General features: G+C 49.9%; 1 protein-coding gene across 1 annotated transcript in view; it reads left to right on the top strand.

Moving 5' to 3' along the window:
* Positions 1-25890, top strand: part of ADGRE1 (adhesion G protein-coupled receptor E1) — a 49463-nt gene that overhangs the window by 22874 nt on the left and 699 nt on the right. Inside the window, exons 7-21 of the mRNA XM_079115080.1 lie at positions 459-605; positions 1329-1481; positions 1604-1723; positions 4428-4588; positions 6532-6615; positions 9116-9293; positions 11491-11610; positions 14945-15144; positions 16299-16469; positions 18269-18463; positions 19124-19359; positions 20511-20577; positions 22157-22248; positions 24385-24553; positions 24780-24884. Of these exons, the coding sequence (XP_078971206.1) occupies positions 459-605; positions 1329-1481; positions 1604-1723; positions 4428-4588; positions 6532-6615; positions 9116-9293; positions 11491-11610; positions 14945-15144; positions 16299-16469; positions 18269-18463; positions 19124-19359; positions 20511-20577; positions 22157-22248; positions 24385-24553; positions 24780-24884 (2198 nt within the window). The remainder of the gene's footprint in view (positions 1-458; positions 606-1328; positions 1482-1603; positions 1724-4427; positions 4589-6531; positions 6616-9115; positions 9294-11490; positions 11611-14944; positions 15145-16298; positions 16470-18268; positions 18464-19123; positions 19360-20510; positions 20578-22156; positions 22249-24384; positions 24554-24779; positions 24885-25890) is intronic.

Raw genomic sequence — 25890 nt, forward strand, 5'->3', positions numbered from 1 at the left:
TCTCTTGCATTTCTGGGGCTGAGGCTGGAGCCCCGGTGTGTGGGGGCTGTTCTCTGTCATGTGGAGTCTGCGCTGCTCCTTTGTCTTAGCTTCTGAGGTTGCTGGCAGTCCTTGGTGCTCCTTGGCTTCTAGACACGTTTCCCCAGTCTGCCTCCATTGTCCCGTGTGTTCTCCCTGAGCCTGTCTTGGAGTCTCTTCCCTCCTTAGAAGGCACCACTTAGGCTGGATTGAAGATCTGCCCCACTCACTGCGACTGCATCTTCATTTATATTTCCAATTGCATCCAGGAAGATCCCTTTAAGTAAGATCACGTTCACAGGCACCAGGGTTCAGGGCTTCGTGCACCTCTTCAAGACTCGTTGAACCCACAACGGTCAATCCCCCTTTTGTGCTGGGGTCCCTGGTGGTTCCACCCTGCACTCTAATCTTTTTCAAACCCTTCCCTCCATGCTGCCCAGACGTGAATGAGTGTGCGGACACCACCGTGTGCCCAGCTTATGCAACCTGCACCAACACCTTGGGGAGCTACTACTGCACTTGCAAACGAGGCTTCCTGTCCAGCAATGGACAAAGTCAATTCACGGACCCAGAAGTGCAATGCAAAGGTGAGTTCACACCCACAAACCCTCCAGGATCTGGTAGGAAAATCTCTCAGAAGGTGCTGGACAGTGGACACAAGGACTTCGCTCATCAAAGATGCAAGAGGACTTCCTCCCTCCCTCTCCCCCTCCCTCCTTCCCATTTCCCTCCCTCCCTCGTCCCCTCTTCACCCCTCCCTTCCCTGCTCTCTCTTGTTCTGACCTGATCACTTTGGGTGTGAGGGCTGGTTGGGCTTCCTCACAGCATGGTGGCACATTCCACCTCAGGAAGAAGGTGGAAGTGCTTGGTGTTCCTAGGACCTAGCTTCACATTGTTGTGACCTGGCAGCTCTGCCACCTCATGACAAGTGTGGGAGGGAACACATTCACACCCTTCCTTGAAGGATGTCACATCACAGTGAAGGAGGAGCATGTGGGAAGGAGGTTTCATTCAGCCATCTTGGAAAATGGCATCTACTATTCAGGATTGGGCAGTTTTCAATTTTTTTTTGGTGTATGTGTACCGGGAATTGAACCCAGGGTCACTTAAACACTGAGCCACATCCCTACCCTATTTTGTATTTTATTTAGAGATAGGGTCTCAGTGCTTAGTGCCTCACTTTTTGCTGAGGGTGGATTTGAACTTGCAATCCTTCTGCCTCAGCCTCCCAAGCTGCTGGAATTACGGGCATGTGCCATTATGCCGGGTTGGATGGGCAAATTTGTCACACTGGTTCTTTCTCTGTCCAGATGTTGATGAATGTTCTGAGAGCCCCCCGCCCTGTGGCCCTAACTCAGCCTGCAAGAACCTGCTTGGGAGGTACCAGTGCAGCTGTCTTCCTGGCTTCTCCTCTCCCACTGGAGACTGGGTCCCGGGGAAGCCAGGCACCTTCTCCTGCACAGGTAAGTCCTCTGGGCCCTTTGGCACGGGCCCAGGGTGGGCGTCTAGCACTGGGGTGAGTGTGTGCATCTCTAGACTCACAAGGCGACTCTCTGGCCCCGTGCCCGTCCCCTCTGCCTTTCAGACATCGACGAGTGCCTCCTTGGCGGGCTCTGCCCTGAGCATTCCAACTGTGCCAACTCTGTGGGGAGCTACAGTTGCAGCTGCCAAGCTGGATTCGTGTCCAAGGGCTCCACTTGTGAAGGTATAGACGACCTGGTCTGCATCATTTGCCTACCTGATTAAGGAGGGGTGGCCTCACTGGAAGACCACACGAGGATGGTGTGATGGCCCTCATCACGGGGGTGAGAGCCCTGGGGCTCAGACAGGTGGAGCGACTTTTCTAAGGGTGCACAGCCTCGAGGTGGATGAGCTGGGATCTGAACTCGTGTCGAGGGCCAACATGGATCAAGCCATGAGTGGGTCATGCTTGATGTTAGGGAGGAGCTCTTGTCACTAGAGTGACTGTTTCCCCAAAGGAGATGCTGGGAAATTCAGAGGCACGCTGGATTGACAGTGGAGGTGTGTGTTATTGGCAGCGTCTCACAGGTAGGGGACAGAGGAGCTGCCATGCATCCTGCCATGCACAGAGCAGTCCCACCATCAAGGGTGCCAGGGCCCAAAGAGGCCCTCCCCAGGGAGCGCTCAGACCTGAACTGCAGAGCTTTCCCCAGAGGCACTGGAGGTCAGGCCTCGGGTCACGCTTGTCCTCCCTTTGCCTCCACGCTGCCGGTCACACAGCTCGGGGAATCCGCCTGGTGCGTGCACCTGGGGTTCTGCCCCTCTGCCCTGGATCAGGCTTCCTCATCGCTGCAGCAGCCTCCCGGTGATTCTCCCCGTCTCTCCAGTTTTTCCGCTGGAATCCACCTTCCTGCTGGAGTGTCCTCACCAGGAGATAATGGCTGTACCTTCCAGTGTGTAGGGCGACGCTGCTGTTTCCATGTGTCCGTGGCACCAAGCAGCCTGCAGCAGAACCCCGGCTTAGTTTAGGAGGTGTTGGCAGCACATCTGCCTTCATAGTCCCTCTGTGGCAGTTAGTTATAGCTGTGTAACAAATTTCCCTTTAGTTGGTGACCACCAGAGATGACCCTTCATTTGGTTCTTGAGCTATTCTGGGCTGGCAGTTTAGGTTGGGCTGTTCTGGCTAGTTTCCACCTCAGTGTGTTCAGGTGTGTGTGTGGCCACCCCAGCACTGCTGCCCCTTTGGGTGGATATTTTGTTGTTGTGGGGGTTGACTCATGCATGGTTGGGTATTTGCCAGCATCTTTGGCTTCTACTTGCTGGATTCCAGTAGCACTCTCCCACCCTCCTGTCACCACAGGCCACAGATGTCTCCAGCCTTTGCCCAGCATTCCCTGAGTAAGGGGCCATTGGTTCCATTGGGTAGCAGTGGCTAAACTTAGTAGAAATTTCTCACCTCTGGAGGTCCTCTCTGCCACATTCTGCCTGGAGCACAAAAGGGTTACTGCTGGGGGAGGATGTTGACGGCTTTTCTATCTATTACCCAAAAAACTTATCTACTCAATAAACACACAAAAGCCAGTACTCTTTTTCTGTGAGAGGGGGCGTGAAGGGTCTGGCCATACCTGCTTTGGCCTCTTACAGCAACTCGCTCAGCTCTCCTTTATATATAGACAAGTAAAGGGGGCCATGACCAGGAGGAGCTTTTTCTGTGATGGACAGGATAGGGAGGAGTGTGCGAAGCCATTTTCTTAGGGGGAAAAATCCAGAAGGAGACAGAGAACCACTCCCATGTGCCCCACATGATTCCCGGAAGTTCCTAGAAGCCAGGCCTCTGTGTGCAATGGCTGAACCTAGTCTGATTCTGCTAAATAAGGATGGCTTCCCACACTCACCTTCAAAGGCCAATATGGGTACACCTAGCTAGCAGGCAGCTCTCTGTCACGTGATGATAAAGGGTCGGTCTCCTCCACTTTTGGTCTTTCTATCCTTAGGCCATTGGGGTTCCAACCCATGAAGGACAGAGAGCAGCATTTACACTCACTTCTTAAGTACCGTGTCTCAGAAGTGGCATGTGAGTCCTCTCTCACATTCCAGGAGTGAGGACTAGTCACATGGCTTCACCCTGGGCCTTTTGGGAAATGTAGTTCCTGCCTGGGTTGCCACTGTCCAGGAACACTCTATACAACCCTGTGGACTGTAGGATGTTTTGTCAAGAGTGGATTGTATACATGATGGAGGTTCCTGAGATTGTAAAGAGGTCCCCAAATTCTTCCTGCCTGGCAGTGTTGTAGTTGTCACAGTTCAACACATTAGTGTGACACCTGTGTGTGGTGACGTTGGCGTGCCACACCTGTGCAGTCCATCAACACTAGCGTAGCTCACATGGTTGTGCACAGTATGGAATACTCAATAATGATAATGAACGACAGTGTAGCTGGTTGGTGTATTCACCTTGTGATACCTTTTATCTTTATTTTGGAGGGTACTCCTACTTATTAAAAAAGTTGATTGTAAGATAGCAAGGCGTGTTGGCCTCACACGTCTTGTGCTTCCTGTGTCTCTTGATTGTGTGAAGAAGCCACACCAAGTGGCCGGTACATTCTGTGATTTCCACACAGGACAAAGCCACCTAGTGATGCCTGTGTGGGGATGTGTCCCCATTACTAGGTGACCCACTGTTCTTTGTTGGATCCTTGCTCACCTCTGATTCACCCCTGCTCTCCCTTAAAGAGTGTGTTGACATGTGTCCCTTCAATTGCAACTGCACCAACACTCCCAGGAGCTATATTTGCCACTGCCTCCCTGGCTTTGCACAAGCAATGGTGAACCAATTTCAGAGGTGGAGGAGTTGGAGTGGAGGGTTCAGCAGAGGGCTCACTTGACAGCCTAGGAGTCGACTTCCTCCTTGTTTCTCGAAGGTTCCTGATAGCCCTGAACTCTTGCAGATGTTGACGAATGCTTCCAGGACCCATCGGCATGTGGCCCCAATTCATTCTGCACCAACACCCCAGGCTCCTACAGCTGCAGCTGCACTGCGGGCTTTCGTCCCCTTCCAGAAGCTTCTCAGCTATGGCACTTCAGCTGCAAACGTAATGAACTTCCTTGTGTGTGATGGCGATGCATCTGTGTTTGTTGTTGCTTGGTTGTAAAATCCTCACTCTGCCCAACCTGGAGACCCTTCCTCCACTGTCAGCCTTTGTTCTTTTCTTTGTATTAATTCATTCACTCAGTCATGAGTTCGCTATTCATACATTATTTTTGGATGAACTACTATTTAAAGAACTTACCAGGACTCTGCGCTAGGTGCTGAGCGTTTGATCCTGCATATGCTGGGCTGATCCCTGATCTTTTGTGGTTTATAGTCTAGAGAAGGGTCCAGGGGTCACACAGCTAGGGACTAATGGTAACGATGACAAATGCAACTGAGTAACGTAGTGGGCTTGGAAGTGACTGAGGGCATCCTTAGTGTGCTGTGAGCCAGGGGACCTAACAGCAACCTGGAGGAGGAGCAGAGACGTCCAGAGGAGGAGTGGAGGCCCCTGTGTTTCAGGCAGGGGCTGGGGCATACCTCCTAGGCTCAGGCAGACTGAGAGTGGGCAGGGGTGGCATTGGTGCACCTGACAAGGTGGGCAGAAGCCTGATTCTTGTGGGCTTTGCAAAACAGTCTGGAGACTTTCCACCCCGAAGAACAATAGGGAATTAGGAAAGGATGGATATTTGGAGACATTAACAGCATCCATACCCTTTGGTGTGTGTGGTGCTTGGGGCTGAACCTGGGCTGCAAGCATGCCAGTTAGTGCTGCCGCTGCGCTTCGCCCCAGCCCTGAATACATGAACTTGAAAGTCTGCAGTGAAGCACAGTAACCAAGCAACAGGGCCGAGCCCCTCCAGGGTAAGAAAGGGAATCTCATTGATTCCACCGTGTCCCTGTAGGGCTCCTGCCCCGCACTGTCTTTCCATCTCCTCCTCGGACCCCTTGGAATTCTGAGTCAATTTCTCCCCCTCTGGGCGTCTACCACCCACCAAGATCTTCCTCCGCTTTGCCTGGTTTGGAGTTTTGTGAAAACGGTGCCACACTCCGCGCCGTCCTCTGTGCCTCGCTTCAAGCATCCGGGAGTCCTTGTGCTGCAGAGTGGCTGCCCTCTGCTCATTCTCCTGCCATGTGTCCCGCGGTAGATTTTAAAGAGGGAGGTAGTGAGATCGGACCTGCTTCTACTCCTGTCTTGCTGTGGTCGCAGTTTGACTCGGTTGCTCTTGTTTTCATCCCAGGGATTCCCTTCAAGTGTAAGGAAGACTGATACCCCACAAGAGCGGCTCCAGCAGTGCCACGCAGGGCAGCCGGGGAGCTGGGTATGTAAGTGTTGCTGAAGTTCTAGCTCTTGATGTTCTCAAGAAGCCTCTCAGGTAGGATGTTGTTTTAGCAGCGTAACAGAGGCGCAAATTCAAGTGGCCTAAAGCCAGTAGCAGTTCCTTTTTCTCCTCTGTGACGATGTGAGCGTCAGCTGTGGAGAGCTGATACAATGTCCACCATGCTCTGTCACCATCACACGAGTCTCACTTTGTGGCCCAAGATGGCTGTTCTGGCTCTTGCCATCACGTGTGCTTCCAGATGATAAGGGAAAAGGGGAAGTGAAAGGTGAAGTACTTCCCTTAAGAGCATGCCTCGTGACTGCTAGGGAAGGGGAAGGAAATTAAGAAAGGGGGCTTAAGAGGGGGTCCATAGGGAGGGAGGATACCATCAAAGTGCCCATGAAACTTGTGAATTTAATTTAACTTTTTGTCAGTAGGGGATTATTGGGCCTGTTAATGGGGTACTGTGGGATATTTCAATGCAGGCTCAGGGTGTGCACAGATCAAATTGGGGCAATTTCGATTTCCCTCTCCTGGTCACTTGTGTGTGGAGGCTTGTCTGTCTCTTCATGCTGCTCATAACCTCGAACAGGCTGTTGGGGGCCATGGCCCCCCATGGAGCTGCAGAACCCCAGCTGGTTCCTCTGATCTGAGGAGGGGCTGGAACGCTCACACGAACTTGTCCTTCTGTGGACACAGGTCCCCTTTTGTGCAATGATGAATGCCACCTTCCAAGTGCTGGACAAGGTCTGCGAGAACAAAACCGCGGCTGTGTCCCTGCAGGTAACAATGGGGTCTTTGTAACGGTGCCTGAGTTTCCAGTATCTGGGGGATGCTTTGCCTGGAGAAGGGCCTCCTCCTCCTTACTGGATTGTGAGTTAAGATTTTGTTAAAGAGTAACATACGGGCATTTGAAAAGTAGAACATAGCCAACTTACCTCTTTATTTTTTTAGGTGTACGCGCCTGTGAGTTTAGCCACTAAACGGGTGTAGCCCAGCTTCATTTCCTCCAGAAGTCCCCTTCTGTCTTCCTTTTCTAGCTAGGTACTTCCTCCTTGGTGAACCCCTGTGATCCCCATCTGTTCTCTCTCTCGGTGGCTTTGTCTTCTCAGGGACATTGTATAAATTGTATTGTGCAGTAAGGACACTTGGACACTGACTTTCCCCCACTAAGCATTATGCACTTCAGATCCGTCCGTGCTCAGGGACCTCCTGAGAGTGGACCCTGCAGTGTGTCCTGCATCTGGCCCGTCTCTCTGAGCTCCGTGTCCTCGAGTGCGCCCATGTGGCATGGGTGCCAGCTCTTCCTCCCTCCGCTCTGCTGACTGAGGTCCCTCTACATGAAGGAACCACACTTTGCTCGTCCACTCACATTTGGAAGACATCTGGGCTGTTTCTGTCTTCTGGGGACTGTGGGTAGAACTGCTGTAGACACTGTGGATTTTCCTTCCTTCAGGGGTGAGGCCTAGACCACCACAGGTGTGGGTATCAAAACCTCATTTTTCTTCACCTCCAAGCCGGACTGGGGGTGTTGTTATTTTATTTATAAATCTGGCGATTTTTGTATGCAAATGAGAATGACATTTTCATTTGTAATTTGATTCACTGAAAATTAATTTAGCATATTTTATTCATTAAGTGAATATTCATTCATAGAGTTTTCAGATTGAATTTCCACAAACAATTAACCTTATTTACTAACTTAGTTAGATTCCCTCAAGCATTTACAGATAATCTTATCTCCCCATTTCAAGTACCTACCGGGGAGATTTAGAAATTGGACAGGCAAGGTCACTAGGACCCTTTCATGACTCAGGAAACAATCAATGGAATCTATGAAAATTCAGATTCTCCCAACCAGCCTGTTCTCTGAAGTTGCTCATATTAAAACCCCAAGTTATGTTTTGCTGTGAAATCACATGGCTAGTTGGTTAGCTTCTCTAACATGACAACTTCTTCCAAACCCTTGACATAACCATAGTTTTCAGATTTTGCTGAAGAACTGGAAATCTTCTGAATTTAACACACAAGAATTCCCCCTGAGGATTTGTAGTTTGCCTAAATCTGTTTTCTTTCCTGAGTGTATAAAATAACCGCCACAGCTAAGAACAGCAGGTCTAACGTTTTGGTGGGGCTTGTGGGCTCTCATCAGCCAAGAAATTGGGAGCTTAGGCCTCTGGTGCAGGCTGTCCTGCCGTGTGGTGGGACAGGGCAGGGTGAGTGGTGGGGCTTGAGGACCCTGCTTCTCAAGTCCCACCCATGCCCAGTTGGAGCTGAAATTCTTTACGTCATTTTTAGCCTGTAATTTGTGTCCACAGTCACAGAGTCTGTAGTCAGATTTCTGTTGAATTTTCCTCACCATCTTACTGGATTAGATTAATTTCTCCTGCCCCTGCATTTATTAAAGTACAAATTCCATACTTTTTTGGCTTGGGCCACTTAAAATACATCACTTATATTAATATATTATAATTTTACACTATAATTGTGTATATAGGCTATATCATAATTATATTACTTAAAATAACACCTGAATCGTGACAAGTGTGTCATTTTTATTTGCATGTGTCAGAAGCATGAATACCAAGAGCACAAAGTTTTCAATGGCAGTGGTTGCTTTTGAAGCACATGCGGTGGCAGACACGTGCCATGCTTGTCACGTGCGCAGATGCACTGCCACGTTCTTTTTTAGCAGCTGCATGCTGTCACGGGACAGGACCTCATCTTTATTATTCAATAGCCTGTTGGGCATTTAAGATTTCTACAAATCCGCTAGAATTGAACGTCATTGGACAAGATCCTGGCACAGTTTTAAAGAACCTCTGGAGAGGTCGATTCCTGGAAGGAAAGGTGCCTGCGCAGAGCGGGCTTGGCGGGCGCTGTCCCAGGTGCTGACCCGCCGCGTCCTGTGAGGGCGACGCAGGCGGGCCCGGAAGCGGCCGGGTTCTTTGACTCCGCGGTGCTGTCCACTTACCTCTCTTAATGACAGAGAGTGATGTTAGCCTTTAAAATGTATGTTAACTGATACATGAGCGCCTGGAAACTGTAAGCCCAGCTCCTCAATCCTGTCTAACTGTAACTCAGTCCCCACGACCAATATTTCCTCATCCTTCCCCTGACTCTGCCCTTCCAATTTCTGGAAACCACCGTTCTAGCCAAGAAAACTTATTAGTGAGAAATGAGGGGGAGCAAGAGGAAGAGGGAGGGGAGGAAGGGGAAGAGGGAAGGGAGGAGGAGGGAGGAAGGAAAGCACCAGAATGAACAAGAGCATCTTCCCTGGCAGAGAACAGCTGAGAGCTTCACCTCTGTGCTGGAGCAGAAGTCCACCTGGACCAAGTTCAGCCGGGAAGAGACATCAGCCCTGGCCACAGTGCTGCTGGAGAGCGTGGAGAGCACCACGCTGGCGGCTCTTCTGAAGCCCTCAGAGAATGCCAGTCAGACGGTCCAGACGGAGCACTTAGGTACATACCCCTCCTGGCAAGTGGTGCTGGTGCTGATTTTGAGGGGTGACTGTGGCAATGGGTCACCCATAGGTCTCCCACCCACCATTTCCTCAACTGACCCAAATTCCTGAACTCACAGCAAAGCAAGCCTAATTGTATAGGTGACCTTCCCATGTGCTGAGTGTTTGCAAGGGCCAGGCACTGTGCCAGGGTGAACAACTCAGGGGCCATTAACTCATTCAGCAAACAATTGTGACTGCCTACTACGTATGGGTTTATGGAACAACAGTCATTTGCTGTGTGTAAATTTTTGCCGTTTTTCCCGTGGGGCCCACCATAGGACTGTGCTTCCTGACATGGGGTTAGGTGGAATTTTGTGACTAATTCAGGCCATGGTTGCTGGTGTGAGACCTTCCAGAATGTTCTTTTCCTCTGCCTTAATGACTGGAAAGTGTTTCCTCTCACAGCTTCTCCAACAGTGTGGGTCCCAGAGATAGGATAATGAAAAACCTGGGGCCTCAAGTCCATTTTCAGCGGACACAAAGCATTAATGACAAATAACTATTATTTTTAACCACAAAGACTTGGGACTGTTTGTTACTGCTGCAGGACTGATCCTTTTCTGACTGACACATGCTTGCTGGGGATCACTCTGGAACACAGTGCTGTAGATCTTTTGCAGCTGTCCCCACTTCTGGTCATAGTTTCTGTGTCAGTCACTTAAACCCAAGAATATCATACTGATGGATCCCCAGAAGGCCATGAGTGGAAGTAGAGATCTCCACCAGTAGTGGAAAGGACCAGCTTCCTGAGTCTTCTATTTTGGTGAGATGAGAGAGATGATAAGCAAAGAGACATCTGGTATACCAACCAGGCATGGCATTATTGAAAAAATACAGCAGGCTGAGGAAGTTCAAGAGGGTTAGAAAGAGTTGCTGTTCATGTAGTGTGGAGAGGGGAAGTCTTCTTGGGTCAGGGACCTTGGGGAAAGGAATAATGTAAAGGTCTGGAGGAAGAACAAGTGTCTGGTGATTCCAAGGAACAATGAAAAGGCAACATTGCCTAGAAGAGGGTGGATCTGTGGGGAAAGAGGCCAGAAAGAAAGGGGGAGGCAGCTTTTGTAGATAAATGTAGGAACTTAAGGATTTTATTTGAAGTAGATGTTAGGACAGGCATTGGAGAATTTGGGAGTGGTCATGGCGTTATCTGGTTTATGTTTTAAAAAGATACTCTGATTTCATTTTCTTATTTTCATAACGAGCCAGTGGGATACACCCTGCAGCTGGAGGCCCAGGCAGTGAGACTATTGCTCAAGTTTGCACAGCCAGCAAGTGGCAGAGGGGCACCTCCAGTTACCTCCATCTTCTTTTTGTCTGTTGTGCTGGGGATGGAACCCAGGGCCTCCCGTGCCCCTGGCAAGTGCTGTGCCACTGAGCGGGACTCCAGCAGTTGTTGCCATCCAAATACCGAGCCAAAACCCACATAGCATGCTGGGTTGGCCCAGTCCTGTCTGGTCTCCCTTGGCTTTGGAGAACTTGTCTAAACTTGGAGTAGCCAGAAGATCACCCTCTGATGCCTTCCACCAGGGTTGCCGTGTTAGTCAGCTTATCACCGGTGTAACAATTAGCTGAGATACACCAGCTTCTAAAGAGGAAGGCTTCTTTTGTCCTGTAGTCTTGGTGGTTTCAGCCCAGGGTCAGGTGGCCCCCTGGCTTTTGGGTCTGTGGTGAGGCAGCACATCATGGTAGGACGTGCCATGTAATAAGCTGCTCAGCTCATGGCAGCTGGGAAGCAAAGTGAGAGGGAAGCCCCAGGGATGGGATCCCAATATCTCCCTCCAGGGCAGCCCTAATGACCTTCCCACTGAGTCCCACCCCCTAAAGGTTTTACCCAATAGCACCTCTGGCTGGGGCCAAGCCTTCCACACATGGCCCCCTGCAGGACCTTACAGGAGCAAACTTAGCTGCCGACAATCTCTCTGATGCATCCCCAAGATGTAAATTCTTACTTCAAAGACTCCACTTAGATGACTCATTTCTTTGGTGCTACTGTCCTCTATCATTTATCAAGGGGCTCAAGACCCTTCCCACAATGAACTGGCCTTTCTGTTCTTTCATTTGCACACAACTCTGAATGTGTACCTTTCTTGGTCAGAAACCAAAATCTGACCCACTTTCTGGGTGACCATTTGTGCTCCCTCCCTTTCTCTTTTTAGATATTGAAAGCAAAGTTATCACTGAAGAATGTCTTGTGGAGAATGTGTCCTTTCACTTGAAAGCCAAAGGAGATGAGATGAAGATCAGGTGTTCTGTAATCGAGGAATCAGAATCCACAGGTACAGACCCACTCCTGAGAATCCAGGTGGTGCTGCATTCTGTGTGAGTGAACTTTATGGCACTGTGACCAAAAGACCTGATGAGAACAACTTAGAAGAGGAGAGGTTTATCTTGGCTCTTGGTTTCAGAGGTTCAGTCTATCGTCAGCTGACTCCAAGGCAGAAACGTAGTGGAAGGGGGTGATGGTTCAGCTCATGGCAGTTGGGAATCAGTGGGCAGTGTGCAAGAGGAGCTGGGGACAAGATGAGCCCTTCCAGGGCAGACCCACAGAAGCTCATTTTCTCTGACTAGGTTCTACCTCCCAGTAGTCCAATCTGCTATCAATTAAGTAGAAGTGAATTCATCCACTGACTTACGTTTCAGTCATTGCCTAAAGTTCCACCTCTGGACCTTGCTGCATTGGCGACCACACTTTCAACATATGAGCCTCTGGGGGTATTCCAGATTCAAACCACAGCACATTCAATCTACAAATACGTGTGAATCACCTCCCAGGTGTCATTTCAATGACTATCAAAAATCAATAGCAGTTAGGCAGAGTGACCTGTGCTGTCAGAGTTTTCCGTCTGCTAGGAAAGTTGAATATTAAAAAGATAATCTCACAATATTGGGGTGTTGAGACCTTCTCTGCCCCATATGGTAGCCACTGGCCACCTTTGGCTACTGGGCACCTGAAAGGTGACAGGGCTGAACTGAAATATGCTCTAAGTGGAAGCTACAGACTGTATTTCAAAGACTTGGAAGAAAAAATAAGGATGCAAAATATTTCACTTGTAAGCTTTCCTATGGACTTTAAAAATAAAGTGTAATCCTTATGTATTTTCAACCTTTTATTTAAAAATGGACAGAGAGTGGTGAGCATTTGTTGCACGTGGCCTGATGTTTTTGCAGCACATGTGCCTTGAGGAAGTCACACTCTTGCTGATTCATGGTGCACCCTCACAGAGTCACCGATTTGTTGGTGAAGACACTTTTCCCCACACCCACTCTTGACGTATTTCTAGAATACTCTACCTTGTCACTAGTGGTAGTCACCATGCTGCAGGACAGAGCTCTTGGACTCATCCTTCCTGTCTGACTTGAACATTGTACTCTGTACCAGCACCCCCTGCACCCCCAGCCCCTGACAACTGCTATCACATTCTACTTTCTACGTGAGGTCAACGTTTCTTAGAGTCTACAGATGAGAGTCTAAATAGGAGCTCATGTGCTCTTTGTCATTTCATGCCTGGCTCATTTCAGTCAACACAGTGTCTTCCAGGCTTGTCCCTGTTGCTGCAAATGACAGGAGTTTGGAAATGTGGTAGATACACAGTGAAAGATGATTCAGCCATAAAAAGGAGAACATACATTAAAATATATATATTTTTTGAGCAAGATCTCATTATGTTGTCCAGGCTGATCTCAGACTCATGATCCTCCTGCCTCCATCTCCTGAGTAGCAGGCTTAGAGGTGCCCATGACCAGTCTAAAATATATTTTTACTTTTAAAAATTTCAAATTACATGTAGACATGGTCATATTTTTGCTGAATTTGAGTTTATATATTATTGCAATTAATTTTCCCTGATTTTTACTTTTAAAATTGTGGATACTAGAAAATTTAAAGTCACCTATGTGGCTACATTTCTGTTGTGCAGTACTAGTCTGTGTTGGGGTTGGCAGGCCTTTCCATACGGGTTGTTGTTAAGTATTTTCAGCATTGTGAGCAACAGTCTCTGCCACAACTACTTATCTCTATCATCATAGTGCATGTATTGATGACATGTATGTGAGTAGGCCTGTTAGTCTCCTTTCCATGCTGTGACCAAGTACTTGACAAGAGCAGATTAGAGGAGGGGAAGTTTATTTGGGGCTCATGGTTCCAGAGGTTTAGTCCATGGTCAGCTGACTCCATTGCTGTGGGCCTGAGATGAGGCAGAACATCATGGTGGAAGAGTGTGGTACAGAGGAACTGCTCCATTCATGGTTGAGTCAGGAAGCAGAGAAAGAGGAAGGGGCACAGGAAAGCTGCACCCTTGCAGGGCATGCCCCCAGTGACCCACCTCCCCCAGCCACACCCCACCTGCACACAGTTACCACCCAGTTAGTCCTTTCCAACTCGGATGGGCTGATTAGATTGCGGATGGGCTGATTAGATTACAGCTCTTGCAGTCCAATCATTTCCCCTCTGGACAATTCTGCATTAATAGAGGAGGCTTGGGAGATAACTCATATACAAACCATAACAGTGGGCTTGGATGTGTTGCAGCAAACCTTACAAAAACCAAGCAATAGATGGATTGGCATGTAGGCTAGGGGGGTTGACCCTTGGTCTGAATAGTCAATGTTGGGATGGATGCTTCAGGGTAGAAGCACAGGGTGAAATGTGGAAGAGAGGCTTAAACTAAGTCCTGGGGGTTAACAGAGAAAGCAGAAGAGGATGTCACAGCTCCACATGGAGAACGAGCTTGAACTGTTCACAAAATTCAAAGCATAATGAGGGAATGAGGGGGTGGGAAGTGGATAGAGGGAGTTCCGTCCCCATCCAGGTAGACCTCCTCCCAAGGGGGGAGAAAGCCTGGAAGGTTCTGCTTGCAGCAGGAGGATGACAGACTGTGTCTTCCAGGTGGAAGTTGGTATGCAAAGCAATCCTCTGTGCAGTACAGGGACCTTTGTAGAGGGAAAGGCTGGGCAGGCAAGGACGTTCATGAGAAAGCCAGTCGTCTGGGAGGGACATGTCAGGCTGGGTCAAGGTTTCACTGTGAGGAGCACAGAGGAGGAGGTCACCACACACGAAAAGGAGGAATCTGTTTTGGACAGAGAAGAAATTAGGGAGGACTCCCAAGTTCCAGGTCTGGTGACGTCACTCATTGAGGGCAGGGGATGAAGATGGAAGAGAAGAAGCAGGTTATGATGTCTGGGAGCACAACTGAATCCCTCCTGCAGCTCAGAGGTGGCAGATGAAGTTTCAGTGATTGTGCATCCAGGTCAGGACAGGGAGCCACCCTAGAATAGCATCTCTGGAGACCACCCATATTCAGACAGGAGCCCACCAAAGAGACTGTAAAGGTGGGAGGAGAACTTATTTCCCATCAAAGACGTGAAAGCACTGTCCCTTAAAAACACAAATTCAGGTTTAGGCATAAATGTAGGCAAGATTTCTCCAGGTCACAGTCCCTCAGGATCTTTCTGTTGTTAATGTGGTTCTGGTGAGGGACACTGATCTGGAAGTTCATTCACACTTCAGTGAGGGGCATGGAACATCAGAGTGTGTGTGTGCACGTGTGTTGGACCAGCTTTAACAACTAACTAGCAAATGTTTTTTTCTTTCTCTTTTGGGGGAACCTGCAGGGTCTGCTGGGGTGGCTTTTGTCTCCTTCGCAAACATGGAGTCTGTCTTAGATGAGCGCTTCTTCCAGGACCCTCAGAGGCCCTGGATCCACTCCAAGCAGAGGCTGAAGATGAATTCTCGTGTTGTTGGGGGCATTATGACTGGGAAGAAGAAGGACAACCTCTCAGATCCAGTCATCTACATCCTGGAGAATCTTCAGGTTGTGAAGAGGTTCTTTCCTGAGACCTCTGTCTATCCACTGAGGACTTCCTGTTTCCCCAGATACCTTAGCTCTCAGTTTTTAGACTCCAACTTTTTATTTTGAAGAAATTGTAGATTCAGTTGTAAGAAATAGTACAGAGGATTCCCATGCACCCTTTGCTGAGTTCCCTCTGTGGTGACATCTTGAAAACCAGATCACAGTATCAGGCCAGGATATCGGCATTGATACAGACGAGATGCCGTAGTGTCCGTTGGCACATTGATCTTCCCTTGAGGGCCTTTAAAAACTTAATCTTTAATTGATACATTAAAACATAATTGTATAAAATAATGGGGTACCACCCGATGTTTCAATACAAGTAAACATTCTGTAATGTTTGAATCAGGTTTTAAAATTTTAATTGACATATAATATTACCTATATTTATGGGATACGGTTTGATAAATTTTTCCTTCACACTTTTAATTGTTGCATTATAGTTGTGCATAATGGTGGGATTCATTGTCACTTATTTTACATGCACACAATATACCATATCACTTGACCACTGTCCCCCCAGCGGCTCCTCCCCATCCCGTCCTCTCATTTCCCTTTGCTTTTCAGGTGAACCTCTGCCCCTTGACCTTCCTTGTCCTGTTCCCTCTCTAGCTTCCACAAGTGTGATAATTTGACGTGTGTACGATGTGTAATGATCAAATCAGGGTGCCCATAATTAGCATCTACATCTCTCCCATCTATCATTGCTAAGTGTTGGAAGACGTTGGACTCTTCTGTTATTTTGAGACATGTAGTAAATTGTTGCAGACTTACCTCATTTTTAGTGGGATACGGCAGGGCAACAAACACCCCCAGTTTCTTGCAACGCAAATCAATGCCCCAACACCACTGTTGGAGAAACCACCTCTTCTCTATAGGTGGCTTTCTTCCATTCTGCAGCAGGCAGGGTTTTGGCGCAGTAAGGAGCATGGGTAGGAAGCATGTGCGGGCAGTGTTTACAGCAGCCCTAACTCTGCTCTGGAGTCATCCCTCTCATCTTCCTCCACTCCCTAGGGAACACACCCAGCACCTGGGACCCCAAATGACTCTTGAAGTCGGTCGCACTGAGGCCTGTAGAGAGGATCTCTCAGGTGACCAGCCCTTTGCTTTTTCAGCCAAAGCACAAGTCGGAGAGGCCCATCTGTGTTTCCTGGAGCACAGATGTGGGGAATGGGGGATGGACGCCATCCGGCTGTGAGGTCCTGGAAGCTTCGGAGATGCACACGGTCTGCAGCTGTAACCAGCTGGCGAACTTGGCCATCATCATGGCTTCTGGGGAGCTCACGGTCAGTGCTGATGATTTGTTCTCTGGCTCCCTGAGTATCTGGTTTCAAATCCAATGGGAAAACATTGACTGAATGTCTTCTGGGGGTTCCCCTGTGGTGTTGGGTGTAGTGGGAGGTAGCCGGGGGGACAGAAAGGTGAGTGCCGTGCGCCGTGATCTGGGAGTTCGTGATCTGGCTGGGAAACATGTTGCTCAACTGTGGAATCAGAAATAGTGACCCACACAGGTCAGGTTCCGTGGTAACCACAGGTCTTGTTTAGTGGGCCTCTGTCATGGGTTGACTTTTAGTCTTTGGTTATTCATTCTTAGACCCATTTCACAGGCTTGGAGGTTGAGGCTCACTAGCCTGCCTACCCATGAGGCTAGTTACTGACAGAGTTGGGATCTGAATGGGGTGGGGGGAGGAAGTCTGGCTCCAGACTTCTCCTTTCACTACTAACTCTACACATGGAGCAGAGGCTGGGCTTCAGGATTTGAGAGGCCTTTCGGTGGGAGCCGGTGACGGGTGCGGGAGGAGGCGAGGTATGAGGGCGCTGTGGTGAATGTGGACATGGGGTAGAGGAAAGAGCCGCCCACTGTGTTGGGGTGTCCCTGCCAATCCTGCTAGAGCTGAGGGTCAATTCCCTGCCAGCGAGGCCCGAAGCTCCGTGTGGAGGATCGTGTGGCTTGGGACTGAAGGGAACTGGTCCAGAGCGAGACTGGCCTCCTGTCAAGTCCCAACTCTGCCACTTCAGAGCTGCGTTTGCTTGGACAAGTCAACCTCCAAGCTGAATCCAGCTTTCTCCTCTCAAGACGGAGAATGAGAAAAAAGTAATAACTAACACTTACCTGAAGTATAAAATGTCACTGGCACATTTATAAGCTTTCTTTTAACCCTCCCCAAACAGCCCTACAAGCAGTTCCTATTGATATCCTCCTTTTTACACAGGAGTAAACAGAGGCATAGAGGATTTAGGTGTTTTGTGAAAACTTATACAATGAGAAACCAGCAGAATTGTGGTCAGTTTTCTTAGCCACTGTGTGACAATCTCATACCAAAGAGCTCATGAGAGAGTGCCTGGCCTATCTTCAACCCAGAGAAAGTCATGGACTTATGACTAACGTTAAAATGAGTCATGAACAGATAGCAGAGGAGGACGTGGCTTGTCATTTCCACTCCCTGTGGTCGCGGCATCCTCGAGTGTCTGTGGGTCTGTCGGGGGTCAGCGAAGGCAGCAGAAACCCCTTTAGGCATTTCAAGCAGAAAGGGGTTTAACACAGGGTGTAGAATGCCCACAGGATCACAGCGCAGGAGGAGTTGAAGTCAGGAGGCCGATACCTGGACTTTAGCTTCAAGGTCACCCCTCCCCCACAGCTTATTCCACAGGTCAGAAGTTGCTGTCCTCATGTCTGTTCTGTCCCCGTGCATTTGGGGACTGGAAAGTTGAAATGTGGTGTCTAGCCACAGCTCACTCCTATCTTCAGAAAGCTGGCCTCTCCCTCCTTTTTGCCTTCCAGAACTTTATGAGTGCATCTCACTGGGGGACCTAAGTTTGGTCCAGGACCTCAGCCCTGTGGGATTCTGGGAAATGTAGTTTGTGGCCATCCAGCCCAGTCACGCACAGGGTGAGCCCAGGCCAGGAGAGCAGTGACGCTGAGGGTCGCTGGAGGATGGCAGAGTTCAAAGTGGACAGCATCTAGTCGTCCTGAGTGTCGAGGGAGGAAAGACCTGAGCCCTCTCTCCCGATCCAGAGAGCTGGATGGTTCTTCTTTCCGGCCTGATTCCATGCTGAGGCCAGCGGCGGCTCTCCTTTCTGACAGATGGAGTTCTCCCTGTACATCATTAGCCACGTGGGCCTGAGCATCTCCCTGGTGTGCCTCGCCTTGGCCATCGCCACCTTCCTGCTGTGCCGCACCATTCGCAGCCGCAACACCTTCCTCCACCTGCACCTCTGCGTGTGTCTCTTCCTGGCCAAGATTCTCTTCCTCACTGGTATAGACAAGACCGACAACCAGGTCAAACCCCTGGGCTGTGTCCCCTTTCAGCCCCATCCGCTCCCTGTCTGCCTCTGCTCAGCCCTTCCTAGCTCCCTCCCTCAGGGCCTTTGCACGTGCCTGTGCACCTGCTCCCCAGCTGCTGGTCTAGCTGATGGCTTCCTGTGCTAGAAGTCAGCTTAAGGTCACTTCCCCCACCATGTTGGGAGGTGGTCCCTCCCATTCCTTTCTTGGCCAGTGGTCTTCACCTGTGGGGTTTTGCCCCTCAGGAGACCCGGTGATGTCCAGGGATGTTTCTGACTGTCATCCCGGGAGGAGGTAATTCTAGGTAGTACACAAGGTCTTGCATGGCATGGGACAGCCCCTTTTTCCCCAAGAGAAAGGCGACAACAGTGTCGCACAGATGAATAGCATGGTGGCTGAGGATTGGTCCTCCTGTGTCACGCTGGGCTGCTTCCTTCCCGGCTCATTCCTTGGGTCCACCTCTCTCACTGGACAGAGAGCCCCAGGGTGCCAATGCCAGGCCCCCCTCCCATGCACAGTAGGTGCTGCACTCTGGAGGAGTGCAGTCTGTCTCTGTGGGGTGCTGAGCTTCCTGCCCCAGATGGGCTCTCAGGGCCTCCCCTCCCTGCCTCCTTAGCCTCCCCAAGGAGGAGCCCGACGCGCCTGCTTCCTCTGCAGGTGGGCTGTGCCATCATCGCTGGGTGTCTGCACTACCTCTTCCTGGCCTGCTTCTCCTGGATGTTGGTGGAGGCTGCAATGCTCTTCCTGATGGTCAGGAACCTGAAGGTGGTGAATTACTTCAGCTCCCACAGCATCAACACGCTGCACCTCTGTGCTTTTGGCTATGGGCTCCCAGGGCTGGTGGTGGCCGTCTCTGCCAGTGTGTACCCACGGGGCTATGGGATGCATAATCGGTAAGTGGCGAGATCTCTCCTCCTGAAGATTCTACTGCCATGGTTCAAGATGATAATTATGTGAGCAAGAAGAGCAATAACTACAGCAGGAGGACTGTTGAGGTCAGAGCTGTTGTGTATGGTAGTACGGGTTGTGCATTTTACAAATCCAGGAGTCACTGCTACCTGAGTGTCCTATTCCAGGGAGAGGACAGTTAGTTGGCCTAACATGATTATTTTCCTTCTTGCACGTGTGTGTGTGTGTGTGTGTGTGTGTGTGTGTGTGTAGCCAGCTTTCTGTTGCTGTGACAAAATACCTGAGAAAATCAACTTAAGGGAGAAAAGGTTTATTTTGGTTTCAGTCTGTGATGAGCTGGCGCCTTTGTTTTCAGGCCTGCAGTGAGGTGGAGACATCATGGCAGGAGGGCATGGTAGAGAGAGGATGCTAACCTCATGGCATGAGGGAGAGAGACAGAAAGAGGAGGGGACCACCCTGGGATAATACATAGTCCTCCAGGACCCACTCCCTTCAACTAGGTTCCACCTCCTCCAGCTTCCTTCTTCCTTCCTGCTGTTCCTTCCCATTAAGAAAAGATTATGGAGTGCCCTGGTCCATGCCGGGCTTTCTGCTGGGTGCTGGTTTATTAAAGAGAAGAACAGAACGTTCAAGTTCTGAAGTCTCATGCGGTTCACCACTGAGCAGGGGCAGAAAGTTTGCAATGACCCAAACATCTGAACAAGACGAGTTTTGATACAACAGCTGCTGTTCGGCAGTGCAGAGGTGCAGATAGGGAGGGTCTAGGTGGGGATTCTTAGCTAAGAGGGGTCAGGAGTGGCTACTGCATGGAAGGGACATTTGAGCTGAGATTTGAATGGTGTGTTGTGTGGCTGGGGAGCTGTGCTTGGAGGGAAAAGGGGCTGTGGATATTCTGAACCGAGGATGAGCTTAGCGGCCAGCACTGGGTCAACGTTTCAGGAACGTTTGTGCAAGAAGAAGGTCTGCAAAGCATGCACTGGATCCAGAGGAAACCGCAATGCAACCTGCCCCATCGTGAGAGTCTTTGCCTGAACCTCCCTCCCAACGTCCTCCATCCACGCATTAGTAGGGACAGGCATAGCTGGACAGCCAAGACTCTGAGGCAAGTGCTCACACCTCCCCTTTCTCTCCACAGCTGCTGGCTCAGCACAGAGGCAGGCTTCATCTGGAGTTTTCTGGGGCCAGTGTGTGTGATCATAATGGTAAGCAAGTTATTTGGGAAAGAATGCTTTGGAGGAAGAGCCAGGAGACCCGGGCATTCAGGAAGTGCCAGAAGGTGCAAAGCCAAGTTCCTTGCTGCTCCCAGAAGCTTTCTTGTTTTCCTTGAGTCTTGAGATTTCCAAGTTAGAGAGTAACTTCTTTGACTTATGGCTTTCCTTTGTTGCTGAAATGCAAAAGCCTTTGGAGCAACCACAATCTTATCCATTCTCTGTGCTTCAGGAGGAATGGCTCTATCAGGGTCTCTGAGGTACAGACACAGCGACGGGGAAGGAGGAAGGACATTAAGGGCAGTGGTGGTGTCGTGGTGGGGCAGGGAGTGAGCCGAGCTGAGAGATGGTGGGTAGAAGCAAGGGGAGGCCGGAGGTGCTGAACCCCGTCTCTGCCTCCATCCAGCCTCCACCGTGTTTCCAGAGGACATTTCTTCTGGTTGTCCCTCGTGGTGGCTGGATTCCTTGTGTCCTATGTATTTTTGATTGTGAACTCAGTTTTGAAGGATCTAAATCTTGGGAATGCTTGAGGATATTCCTCCAGGGAGGTTTCGCTCTGATGTCCAGTAGATTTGGGGGGACATGTCCTAGTTTTCTAGGGCTGCTGTAACACGGAGCAACATGACTTTATTGTCTCATGGTTTTGGAGACTTGAAACAGAGGCCACACCCCCTGACAGCAGCTCTTTCTCCTCTTCTGGTGGCCTCGTCCTTGGTGTGGGTGGCCATCTTCTCCCCGGGTCTCCCACACTGTCTTTTCTCTGTTGGTGTTTGTCTCCATCTCTAAATCTCCCCCAGTGGATAAGGACACAGGCGATGTAGATTGGGACCTACCCCAATGGCCTCCTGTGATGGCCCTGCCTTCAAATAAGGCCTCCTTCTGAGGTCCTGGGAGGTAGGGTTTCGACGTCTTTTTTTTTTTGGGAGGAGTGATAATTCAACCCACAGGGGAGTGCTAACGTGGGAGACGCCTTTAAATAAACCTCTCCTCTCGGCTTCCCGGGCGGAGATGTCAGTACGAATTTGAACTAACTCATGGGAGTCCAGTTTTGTCTGCCCTTCTCTTCCTCTCTCTTGCCTCCCTCCTTCTGCTCCTATCTTCTTTTCCATTTTCCCTCTCTGGCAACAGAAAATACCACTTTGCTTCCTCTGTTTTCCAGAATTTTTTTCTAGCTCACCCTTTCTATGAGGTGCACCCCGTGGAAGTAAACTGAGTCCACAGGAGACCCTCGCAGGAATTCCTTCCGAGGGGCTGGCGGGGGCATGGAGGGGCTGCAGCCGAAGGCCAGAAGGCAGGAAGACGCCCCTGGCCAGCGGCTGGCCCGGGAGGCTGGGGGCGGGCTGATGGGGACAGGGTTCCTGAAGGCCAGCACAGGGGCACTTTCTGCCTTTCCTGAATTGGAGGCAGGGAAGCTGTCAGCTATTAAGCCCTGGTGGCCTGGGGTTGGCTGTTCCAAGGGTCACCTGCTTCCTCTATTGCCTGCTAGAGGCTGTGGTCAGAGTTCTGGTTCCAAGGATGCTGGCTGCTGACCATTTATGTGCCCATCCCTTGACCCCTCTGCTTGACCCTGTAGATCAACTCCGTCCTCCTAACTTGGACGCTGTGCATCCTGAGGCAGAAACTTTCCAGTGTCAACGCTGAGGTCTCCACACTCAAGGACACCAGGTGCGGTTCCACGACCTCTCGGAAGCCCACTGTCCTCGTCTGTAGAATGGGGATATTAACCCTTCTGGCTTTATGTGACTTATAAAGTATTAACCACAGTTTTAGGAACAGTGAGTGTTTCATAGATCGCAACAATTACTACATCTCTGGGAATACTCCTTTGTGCATATAAGAAACAGATTTGTATTATTTTATTTTTTATATAGATTTTTTTGTTAATGAGGTCATGAATACTTTCCCACTTAACTAGAGATTCTTCTACGATACATATATTTTCTGCTTGGCATTTTGGTGTAAGGAAGAAGCAGAATTTATTTAAATTATTCCTTATTCATGGACACAAGTTATTTCTGCATTTTTTGCTATTATAAATAATACTACCTGAATACCCTTAAGTGTAAATCTTTGCACATTGTGGTTTTTAAATTTCAGCAGTAAGTGTGAAACTACCTGAATCAGAGTAAGTTGAATTGAAATGCTTTAAATACAGGCTGCAGATCGGCTTCCAGGAAGTTCTCTTCCAGATACCAGAGAGCCCGTTTACCGCAGCATTGCCAGCCCTGGGACTTATGGTCATTTCTGTGTTTCTGCTGACTCATTAGGTGAAACACACCATCTCGCTATTTGGGTTCCATTTATCATCTCACGTTATTATTCACGTTTTCACCTTCCTGAAATCATCTGTGTTCCTTGACTTCTTTGCTCAGCTAGGTTCATCTTCAGATCTGACCACAACCCGACATTATCTAGATTTTCTTTTCTTTTTTTCCCCCATTATCTAGATTTCATCGTCAGTAATCTTAGGATAGTTTGTGCCTCTCTCCTTGTCAATGTCTAACTCCTTACCTATGGCAAATGTTTTCAAAAAGGCAATAGAAAAGGTAGAACATACAGATAACAAAAATTTAAACAGTTACCTCCACACAAGATGAAATTCCCCACTTCAACCATTTGAAAGTGGCCCTGGGTATGTTCTGGGTTGGGCACCCATGGCGACCGCCTGCTTCCGAGGTGTTTTCACAGCCGCGGCGCCCGGGCAGCTCCCTCCCGGCTAGCGTTTCTTTCTTTCCTTGGGAGCCCCTGTGCCTCCAGGCCTGTCCCACGTGAAGCGTCAAGTGTCCTCCCTCCGCAGGGGAGGGGCCCCTGCCCTGAAGCTGGCTTTGAGGCAGGCACTCAGCTGTGGCAGGTAGACGCGTGCTAACAGCAGCCACCGAAATATGCATGTTGTGCCCGCCTCAGTTCCAAGCACCTTCCTGCCCCCAGAACAAGACCACGGTGCACAGCTTTTACTTTATCACTTTATCAAAGCCAGGAATCCCAGGCCAGTGAGGTTCAATGACTCGGGATCAGTCGGAACGGGAACGCAGCCGTCTGATCCAGAGCCTGGATCTTTACCCCAATCACCCAGTTACATGGGTCTTTTTTAAAAAAAATGGCCTTATGATCGGCTGTCTGTACCGGTTTGCGATTCTAGACATTTTGCATTAATGAACTGGCACAGTGGCTGGGCTCCTGAGTCCGCTTCTCCCTGGCAGGGCCCACGCACCTGCTAGCGTGGGTCAAAGCTCCTCCCTTTTCCTGGGGGAATACTACTCCACGGATGGATGTGCCACAGTTTTCAATCCACTCATCGGTTAATGAGTATTGGGGTTGTTTCCTCCTGGGGCACTGGGCATGGGGAATGACTGTTCACTAGATACAGAGTTTCCTTTTGAGATGGTAAAATCAGCCTGGAGCTATACAGTGGGGACGTGTGCATGAAGTTGTCAAGGGACCCAATGCCGCTAAATTGCAAGCCCTAAGTAGCCAAAATGGTGAACCGTATCCTAGACGACTTTTACCTCAAGAGAAGAAATGCTTCATGGTGTCTTGTACAGGTGCCATTTACAATGTGGGTCCTTTAGGTCTTTGATTCTGCAATACGACTTTGCTAACTATGCACGTGTGCAGTGTGTACCAGGTGAGTCTTAGGCCTGCTGCCTTTTAACTGCCTCTAGGGTTTGATTTCCCCACATCTGAGCGTGGGGATTCCAGGCCACCTTTGTCCCCACCAAGTGGCAGCCTCAGACAGCCCCTGGGAGTGCGGCCCAAGGACAGTGCCAGCTCTGACCCCCACTCCTGCAACTCTCCCCCCAGGTTGCTGACCTTCAAAGCTTTTGCCCAGGTCTTCATCCTGGGCTGCTCCTGGGTGTTGGGCATCTTCCAGTTTGGACCCGTGGCAAGCATCATGGCGTACCTGTTCACCATCATCAACAGCCTGCAGGGAGCCTTCATCTTCCTCATCCACTGTCTGCTTAGCCGCCAGGTATGTGGCTGCAGCCCCAACCTCCACCCCATCCACCCACGGAAGCCCCCTGCGCCCCACCACCTCTACCCACCAGATCCCCACTTCCACCCTGTGCATCCACCAGACTCCCTACCTCCACCCCCACTCCACCTCCACTCGACACCTCCACCCACCTCCGCCCGCCTGCAGCAGAATCCTTTGCTGCACCCCAGCGCGCCCGTCCTCCTGTGCTGTGTCTCTGTAGGTACGGGAAGAATACAGGAGGTGGCTCACCGGGAGGACCAAGCCCGGCTCCCAGTCCCAGACCTCAGGGATCCTGCTGTCCTCTGTGTCCAAGATGGTGAGGGCTGTGCTCCTGGGCTCTGGTAGAGGAGTGCCGAGGCCAGGCAGCCCCGGGAGCTAAGCCTGCGCACTTGTTGGCGGGCTGAGTGAAGCGTGGGGCCGGAGGCTGGGGTGGGAGGCCGGGGCGGGAGCCAGGCTGTGTGGGTACAGAGCCAGGCTCCGCCGCTCACTGTCTGAGCAACCTGGGAGAGGTGGAATTGCACCTCACACAGACGCAAGGTGAGCACATGTGAAGGGTTTTATTCTATTCACTAATCAACGAGGGGACCAGGTCGATGTTATAACTGCTCTAAAAAAAAAAAAAAAAGCCAAGAACATAATACCTGCAATGATCTGAAGGCACAATGGGTTAGAAATGTCCAGAAAGCAGTTGTGAGAACGATACCACAAAGAGAACTGGAGTTACCTCTTACCACACCACAGGAGGTGCCAGTTAGTTTTGGCAGGATGTCACCAAGATCCAGTGGCTTAATTATACACGAATTATTTTTCTTGAAGAAAAGAGTGTTGCTGTATTGCTGCTATTTTTTGGTGATGCTGTAAAAGATCTAGGCTCTCTGCACTGGGGAGGTAGTTCAGGGACAGAGCGAATGCTCTGTCTGTGTGAGGTTCTATATCCAGTACCATGCAGGGCACAGGGGAGATGTAGGCTCTCCATAGTTTTCAGCTTAACTATCATCATGCTGACTTTTTATCATACTATTTTCCTTGTTGCAAAATGGCTATCATAGCCATTTTGATGTCCATAGCCTGACATCACAACTACATTCAGGCAAGAAGAGGAATGGGGCAGAAGCAACTCTCCTTTCATGCTTCTCTCTTTAGCAGGGAGTAAAAGCTCTCCCAAAATACTCTTAGAAGAGTTTTCTTCACCTAATTGGTTGGGACCACTCCTACTTGCAAAGGAATCTGAAAAACAACAACAAAAAACCAAACAAACAAACAAAAAAAAAACAAGTATTTGGTTTTGTAGCTTCTAGAATGGGAGCAAGCTATGGCGGAGAGGCTGGGAA

The sequence above is a fragment of the Sciurus vulgaris genome, assembly GCF_902686455.1.
Source record: "Sciurus vulgaris genome assembly, chromosome: 16".
In the NCBI taxonomy this organism is placed as follows: Eukaryota; Metazoa; Chordata; class Mammalia; order Rodentia; family Sciuridae; genus Sciurus; species Sciurus vulgaris.